Source organism: Anopheles ziemanni, chromosome 2 (genome assembly GCF_943734765.1).
Source record: "Anopheles ziemanni chromosome 2, idAnoZiCoDA_A2_x.2, whole genome shotgun sequence".
Lineage (NCBI taxonomy): Eukaryota > Metazoa > Arthropoda > Insecta > Diptera > Culicidae > Anopheles > Anopheles ziemanni.
The window spans coordinates 57,518,376-57,527,200 of record NC_080705.1 but is presented as its reverse complement, the minus strand read 5'-3'; the positions used below and the strand labels follow the sequence as shown (position 1 = coordinate 57,527,200).

General features: G+C 46.0%; 1 protein-coding gene across 1 annotated transcript; it reads right to left on the bottom strand.

The window, feature by feature from the left end:
* Positions 1–6,734: 6,734 nt before the first annotated feature.
* On the bottom strand, positions 6,735–8,504 carry LOC131293929 (protein bric-a-brac 2-like). Its single transcript, XM_058321979.1, has 3 exons — positions 7,299–8,504; positions 6,983–7,067; positions 6,735–6,886 (listed from the first exon to the last, which is right to left on the bottom strand). Exons 1-3 carry the CDS (start codon positions 8,502–8,504, stop codon positions 6,735–6,737), a joined length of 1,443 nt encoding a protein of 480 aa, XP_058177962.1.
* Positions 8,505–8,825: the final 321 nt, after the last annotated feature.

Sequence of the window (8,825 nt, the reverse complement as noted above, 5' to 3'; positions counted from 1 at the left end):
ATTTTATCTTATCTACGAATTATGTTCAATTGCATTGTTAACCTTTCTTATTTCGACGACACGGGCAAACATCGGGTGTGCGTGTGTGAATATTATTTAGCGAGGTTTCAGGTGAGAAGGTCGTCGTGGTTCTTTTTATCTTACTGTTTTCGACATGGCGAACAACATCGAGAAACTGTGTTTCCCCGTCTTCGAGGACGGTCTGTACAAACCAAATACTCTGTCGGTACTAGGTATACTCCTGGAGTGCTCTAACTTGCGGCAACCCCAAGACAAAGCCAGACAATTTTTTAACCATTTTAACCTTGTCTAGTCTAGTCTTCTCGATCAACAGATTTAAATGATGACTAAGTAGAAAACAACCCTTTTTCCAAGACCTAAAGGAAGATGTTGAAACAGCAGTGATATAGAAAACAAGCACCTCTTTTCGGTTTTGTTTTTTGATATTTTTATTTCAAATTATTAAAAAACATAGGATCGAAACATTGTTTTCTTTTTTCCTAAGCAAATAATCGTTACGTTACGTTCCCATAACGGACAAATTCCAAGCGTCTACACATTTTCTAGAATGTGATAGACACCCAAGTCAATAAAAACATGGAGTAAATATTTGTTGTATCTGCCGCGACGAGCCAAATGTGTTTGTTGCCTTTTTTAATACACACTTTCGCAAGAGTAATTGCATCATTTTTCTTAACCTCCTTAAAATGTTACCAAAACCATGCATCCTCTGCGTGCATCGCGAGAAGTAGGAGTTTGCATGCTTTCAATGATACAAACTAAGAAAAATATGACCGACATCATAAACCCGATACCATTTGTTCGTCTCCCTTTCGGCTCATGCCTTCTCCGTCCCATCCGACTCGTAATCGACGCATTAGCCCTAACGGGGTAAAATATATTTCGACTGTAAATACAATGCAAAGACAAATTAAAAGCGGCCACGGGCATCCCATCCGGCCGCCCCTCCGTGTTCGCCATTTATGACTCATTTTTCTCGCCATCACAGCGCTATCGCCTAATGACATCGGTGCGAACGGTTGAGGAACAAAAAAATAAATGAACTCGGCCAAAAGTACAACCCATCAAAACGAACCACAAACACAACTGACTAAGCACCGCTTAACCCAAAACTGAAAGAGAGGAAAAATTGTAAAAAAAGAAAGGAAAAAAGGTAAAACCGTTCACACAAATCGTGAGATACAAATTATATAAAATAAAATAGTATCCAACGGAAGACAGAACAACATTTTACAACACCCCGTCACGTGGTCCCCGCCACCATCGCGTCGTGGTGGTGGCGTTCGCGATTTCGAGACAAGCGAAACGATGCGTGATAATATTGTGCTGTGACCATTTGTCGTTGCTGTGTGTTGGATCGCATTCATTTTTTTTTTTTTGCTAAATGAAATTATTATTTTTCATTTGCTTCCAACTGCGCTTTTTCCATCCGGTAATAGCTTTCTTCCGCCACCAGCCATTCTTTTGCCATAGTAAAACAACATAAACAGTGATCGTCACAAAACATAAACCAACCGAATGGGAAAGAGGACGAGATAGAGAGCAGGTATGCGAAGTGCAGAGATGCCAGAGACGAGGATCACAATGGCGAGGGGGAGCCGTTATGCGTGCGTTTTGTTCCGGGATGGCACATGCTCGGTTTCGTGCGTCCGCGGGCCGTTGCGCGTCGTTGGGCCGCTGCGCCGCACTCGATACTCATCAGCAGATCTAGATCTTGACACAGAAAGTATGTTACAAAGCATATATTGACAGCCAAACGACGGGCTTCCTAAGGATGAGGCACGGCCGGGGAAGAAGCAACGATGTTTAAGTGTACTTGCAAGCGGTACAAGCGTTAAAATGAAAGAAGAACAGATAAAACCAAGGAGAGAGCAAGAGATAGAGAGATCGAGAGATAAAAAGAGAGAGAGAGAGAGAGAGAGAGAGAGAGAGAGAGAGAGAGAGAAAGATCGACTGGGAAACTGAAACGTAAAGGCAAACAAAGTAAAGGAGTTGTAATAAAAGCAATAAAAGTGAGAAAAAGATGCCGCTGGAGCAGCCGGGGGAACTATCGAACGATAGAAATAAATATATCCAAAGAACAGTGGAACAGGAAACAAGAAACCGGCACCAGAGAGCACTTACTTTCGTAGGCATTTTCATTAATAACATCATACATTTTATTACACCCCATCGAACAACAGTCGCTCGCTCCCAGTCTGCTGGCCACCCTCCGATCTTGCTTTCCCTTATTTCCTCTCACTCTATTCCGGATCCGCGTCAGGAGCTCGCGCACTGCACGTTTCTGCGGCAGAAAACGGAACGACTCGGGGTTTTTTTCCTTCTTATTAATAAATTATAATTTATATATTTTTATCGTCGCACACCGAAACCGCTGCCGCCTTGACTCTCAGTTTCCAGATCGTCGCAAGCCTCCCCCATTACCACCCTCCCAGCCCAGCTCGTTATGATGGCAGCTGATGTGGTTCGCACTGGGCCATCCGCTCCATGCAGGCCGCGGTTTAACGGCGCTTCCAAGACTCAAACACTCTCGCCTCATCGAAACCCTTATTTTCTTTCCCTGTTTTGTCTCTCCGATCTTTGCATCTTTTCCAAACTTGTCCAGCGAAAGAATAGGTTCTAGTCGATGTTTTGAACTCCGAACAAAAGAGGTAGAGGGTGAGCGATTGTTTCACAAATTGAATTGGAATCCATCACGATAAATTTAAATTGTAGAATATGAAATAAGACACTTTGATAAGTAAACATTAAAACAAATTGGGGATTTTGAGATAAAGTTTAGGAAACATTTTCAAAACCCCAAGGCATATTTTGATTTTTAATATGTAAAACATTTCAAGGTAGAAAGATAACCAAATTTACCATTTTAACAACAACTGACGCCAAAGAGGTTTACCATTTTGAACACAGTACAACATAGTTGAATAACCTAAGTAAAACACAGTCCATGTTTAAATGCCATAATAAAAGTGGTAACTGAAATCTTTTTTGTAATCAATTGAGTTGATCGTTATGAAAGAGCATTGTAGAGAATAGGTAAATTGTAAAATTAGGAAAATGGAAAACAATCTATTTTCTTACCATAACTTTTTGGAGGCAAAACAAGACTTTATCGAAAACGTGTTTTCATTATTTTGCTGAAATTCAATTTGCTTGATGATCGACAGTGAACAGATTCGTTTCGAGGTTGTTCAAGCCAAGATCGACAGTTCTGAGCAAATCACAGTAACATATGTCTCATTTGGAACTGTAAGGATGGACTACTTAACCATTGACTAAATTTCCTTCAAATTCAGACATAACGACAAGCTTATAAATTAATTCTACTACAATAAACAATTATCAATCAAAGGCAGTCCTGAATGATTGGCCTGAAATCGCAAATATGGACAAAGAATAATATAAATTATTGGTCGGTACCATCATTAAACGGGAAGATCGTTACCGTTTATCTACCGACCGTAAGATAAGCACACTCAGTCACCACAAACCTACGCACAGCAATTCCCAGCCCCAGAGTTTTTTGTTCCCCCGGCCAGTTCATAAACTCTCCACGTTACCGCAAAAACCATCAAACCATCCGAACCCGAAAAGGTAAAATGATAAGACGATAAAAATCTTGCCCCAATCGGACACCCTGTAGGGCGCACCGTGAAACTGGCGTGTATTCTTTCCGATAGCGAAAAGTGTTTCCTCCGCGCTGATTGTGCTTCATCCTCCTCCCCTCGCTCGCCCATACGCTTGAGAAACGCACCACCACCACCCATTAACTAAGCCTACGACAGCGACAACGACGACTGCGAGTCTCGCGCTCGTATTTATATTAGTGTTATTATTTTTATGATTTTTTACGAGACCGACAACGCTGGCGACGGCGTTGGCGGTGGGGAGCATAAAGTAAAAATGTACACATTTTATTTATTTTAATGTGCGTGCGCCATTCCCACCACGTTTCGTCTGCTCCCTCCCCGGTCCCCGGGGCCGGAGTCGTTTTATTTTCCGACGAACCGAGACCACTTCTCGCGCGGCATCGTCAAGCGTATAAACGAAACCGTTCGCTCGATGGCGGAGATTCCGGCCGGCGGTTTCGGGAGCGCGGATGGTGGGTGAGGGGAGCAATGGAGCAGAGCTGGAGCAGTGGCCCGGGCGAATGACATGACATTGTTAAGACGAAGTGCGAAGGCACGCATAAGACGTTACGGATATTGGTCCACCGGGGGCCATCGGGCCGCGTGGGTGTTTTTGTCGTTCCGCCAGCGCCAAGTGCCGAGCGTAGTCGGCCCTCGTTCCAGCAGGAAAACAAACGTAGCTAATATAATATATATTTAATTTCCCGCTCGAACCCCACCTACCGACCCCCGTGCGGCCCATTAAAAACATAACTTCCCGGCTCAGCTCCGCGGCGATTCCAGCGCGCGCGCGAGAGAAACATAATTGAACCACTAACCCCTTCATTTTCCCAAGTGGAAGACCATATGTTGTGTGGCTTCGTTTGCGTCCGGGTTTGTTTTCGTCAATCTTTTTTGGAAAAGATACCATTGAACTTTAAATAATCTTTTGACTGCAAGAAGTGATATTAAAATTTAATAACAGATTTAGATTCTCAATTTAATTTTTTTATTTATGTATTTATTTAATTTCATAGCCAGAGATTTTAATAAGCCCAACCTATTGGCAGAATACCTCGTGGGTGCATGTGTTCGAACAGAAAAGGGACATGTCGGCATCGCACAGGGTAAACCCATTGATCGCATGTCGCTTCCGCTAGCTGACGGCTTCGGATGCAGCTGCTGGAGTGCATAAAGAAGTCCGAACCAAAGCTGGAGGGAAAACTCGGTGGAACACACTTCATTCTTGGTGCTATTTTTAAATGCCGTGCACTGGGAAAGGGGTTTTGGAAGTGATGTTCCTCGCTTGGCAGCAGGAGTTATTTACCGAAAGGGCTACTGATGGCACTTTTCATCAAGGGTCTGGAGGGATGAGCGTTTGTTTCCAGCAATTGAAATTATCGAGCGCAGTGGTTGGAACTGAGCTCAGAAAACTAAACCTCAAAACTAGAAATAGACATCTGTAACAGTTATACAACGTTCTTGAAAACAGATTTTTATACGTGTATTTATCACTGTTTGATTGATAAACATGAAATTAAAGTAACAAAACTGGAGAATGGGATTAAAATTTGGTTTCTTTTTTCATTCTTGTTCTTCAGAGCCTTAATAACCATGAAGAATGGTGAACCACGTTATTGTTTCTAAAATAGAACTATCTGCAGATGAAAAACTCACAGTTAACTTAAAAGCATCATAACCGTCAGTAAATGCAACTCTATGCCCTTTCTGATGAAAATAAGATGAAGTTATAAAAATAAGTCGGGGCTTTTGTATTTCCTCAGGAGAAAATTATTATTATTAAGTTTTAGTTTGAAGCAGAAAATAGTTCTACTAGAAAGAAACCTTCCCCTTTATCTTTATTTTATATAATTTATTAAAAACATAGTTGACAGTTGTTGAATAGTTGAGTATTTTACTTTATTACTTTACTTATTGTCAATGCAGGCAATGCTGCTAGACAGTAGCGGGTTTGCAGTCATGGGGACCCTAGGCGGTAAAATAAACGGCGCCCCTTGCAATACCATAAAATATGATACATTTTCGTCTATTTTGTAGGCTTTGAAATAAATCAATCAAAAAATATTTCAATACACTATTTGTTGAATAAGAATTGTTGGACACAATTTGTAACACAAACCATCCAGGAGTCCCCAGACAACTTTTTGTTCGTAGGAGAAAAGTAATACGTAACCTTTTTTCCTATGAACAAAAAGCTGTCTGGGGACTCCTCGAACAATTTTTATTCGACAAATAGTATTTTGAAAAATTATGTCATTATACTCTCCCATTTAACAACCGCTTAAAGTACTCGTTTGAACACGCACCACTTTTAAGAACGAATGATTGTTTTTCATTCGGAAATGTATGTAGAGTTTTCATATGTATGGACGTGTCAATTATCCTGTGTATATTAGATGAAACTATTTATGTTTTTCAACGCATTCTTTCAGTCCTATTACTTGATATATTCTAAAACTTTGTTGTTTTGATACCAAAACATGCCTGTTTTGATTTAATTGTGCAGAATATTTGTTAAAGTATAAATCTTGCGAACTTGGCCCTTGGTGGATCGGGGTCCATTGCGTGCTCGGTATGCTGAACTGCATCAACTATTGAAATATTGATTTTTTTACACTCATTTTTGTTTTTATATCATAGTGTTTCCTTATCAATATTTAAATTCACTGACAAATTTACAATCACATTTAAATTGCTTCTTTATTATGGAGAACTAAGTAGAAGCTATGGAAAACTAACTACAAGAATATGACAATAATAAAATAAAATTTACAATCACATTTTAATTGCTACTTTATCATGGAGAACTAAGCAGGAGGTATGGAAAACTAACAACAACAAGGTTCAATTTTAATGAAATTGTTAGTACTATTCCCATCAACAATCTATCTTCTTGGCGTAACGACCTCTTGGTCATGCCTGCCCGTTAAGGCCTAAGGCTGCCTGGTTACGAGACTTGTTTGTACGTGGATAGTCAGTTGTATATTCAGTGCTCTCGTACAAGGGAGGGTCCGGTCTCGGTTGGGATTCAAACCCATCGCCGTGATGAGCCCCAGCGCTCATGGGCCGATTTTCTTACCGGCGCTACCGCTCGGCTGTCGCGAACCCCCCATCAACAATCATAATCATTAAATATTCTGCCATATACCAACAAAGTGATAAAGTATGAAAAGAACTCACCCTTTCTTCCTCGCGTATCATCTCGGCGATGCCCGGCTTGATCTCCATGTCGTCCGAATGGTTGGCGATCGAGGACGAAAGCGAGGACATGGCCATGGCGGCCGAATCGAGGGCCGGTGGAAGCGGGAACTGACCGAGCGGATTGCCCGATCCTCCGCTACCTCCACCACCAGATCCTCCACTACCAACACCGCCTCCACCGGCTCCCCCTCCTCCACCTCCTCCACCACCGCTCGACTGCGCCATGGAAGACGAAGTGGGCGGAATCGGAGACGGAACCTCCAGCTGATCCGGCGTGCTGTCGGCCGGACTGCCCATGCTGCTGCGCTCCCCCGAGGGCCACCGGCGTTTGCGGGCGCTCTTCGGCGTGGACGCCTGCACCGCGGCCGCCGCAGCCGCCTCCAGCCCGGCCGCACCCAGTGGCCACTCCGCCGCCGCCGCAGCCGCAGCCGCAGCGGCCGCCGCCACCGCCACACTGTTGATGTCACGCGGCGAGATGTGCGACTCGCGGGACAAATCGCGGGCGAACTCGCTCAACCGAGCGTCCAGCCGATGATCTTTGGTCGAGTCGCGATCGCGGGACGAACGGGGCTTCTTGGTCGCCGCTCCGGGCGTCGAAACGGAGCCCGAACCGCTGGTCGCGGTGCTGCTACTCCCGGAGGCTCCATGGCCACCGCTGGGACCACCTCCGCCCGCCGCTCCTCCGACGCTCCCGTTTGCAAGCAGCGAACTGTGCACGATGGCGAGCGGATTCAGCAGCTTGTGATCGACCGGGGCGCGGGTGTCCTCGCGGTCGAGGTCCAGGTCGGCGCCGCGGCTTCCGGCTCCCTCGCGGTCCGGCGCTGCCCGGCCACCCTCGGCGTCCCCGTTCACATCGGCCAGCCCGCGAATCTTGAGCATCTCGGCCACCTTTAGCAGCGGCCCGATCTGGTCCTGGCTCACGTTGATCTCGCCCTTGTACATGAACTCCACGATCGCCTTCAGCTCGGCCCAGCTGACGTCGCGCATGATGACGATCGGGTGCTGGCACGGGTTGTCGAAGAAGAGCGTCTGGAAGTAGGGGCTGCACGCGGACAGCACCATCTTGTGCGCCTTGATCGACTGGCCATCGCAGGCCAGCGTCACGTCGACGAACGACTCGCTCTGTAGCAGCTGGTCGAACACGCTCGTCAGGTTGGTCTGGTAGTTGTTCCAGCGCAGACAAAACTGTTGCCCTCCACCCGACGTGCCGGTCGCGGTGGCATTGGCACTCGCGTGGTGCTGCTGTTGCTGTTGCTGACTGGCCGCCATGCGATCCTTATGCTGCTGAAGATGGTGCTCCATCGTGAGGGGCGATGAAGCGGGCGATGGCTTCGGCAGCGGGTCCTCGGAGGGGCCCAGGTTGCGCTTCAGCGACAGGGACGACAGCGAGGACGAGTTGCTGGACGACGAGTTGCTGGACGACGAGGACGACGAGGACGAAGAGCTCGGGCAGGCCGCGGCGTGCGGCTGATGCGAGTCCCCGGGCCCCGGAGTACCCGACCGGTCCGGCTCCTGCTGTCCGCGGGAACTTCCCGCCCCTTGCTGCTCCCGGTGGTGGTCTCGGCTCTGTTGATGGTCACTCTGATCGTGGCTCGAGGCTGGTGACGGATGCGACACCGATGCTGATGACGGTGGAGGTGTGTCCGATGGCATCGCGGCTGCTGAAGAGGGCCCACCACGTTCCGTCACGCACTTCACTCGCAGAGTTCTGGGATTGTTTTTCTTTTCGATGCTACGTCACCGTATTCTCACTGAATCCCTTGAGAGGTTTCCACTGCTCCAACCTGCGATTCGGTGTCTCTCACCTACGAGTCTTTTGCTACGCCTCCTCTCCCGTTAGTTGCTTTCGTTACAACGTTACTAATGTTTAAATACACACTTTCTATCAACAGATTCACTCGATATTAACATTTTCTCCACATCGATCGCTTTGGACTTCATTATTATTTATTCTTTTTTATGTTTCTTGCTTCA

Bases quoted from the DNA above. Each gene is read 5' to 3' on its own strand.
- LOC131293929 (XM_058321979.1), bottom strand. From the start codon at position 8,504: ATGCCATCGGACACACCTCCACCGTCATCAGCATCGGTGTCGCATCCG. The intron at 7,068-7,298 runs GTGGCGGCGGCC...TCCATGGCGCAG, and splicing joins GTGACATCAACAGTGTGGCG to TCGAGCGGTGGTGGAGGAGG. The intron at 6,887-6,982 runs GATCGGGCAATC...TCGCCAACCATT, and splicing joins TGGTGGTGGAGGTAGCGGAG to CGGACGACATGGAGATCAAG.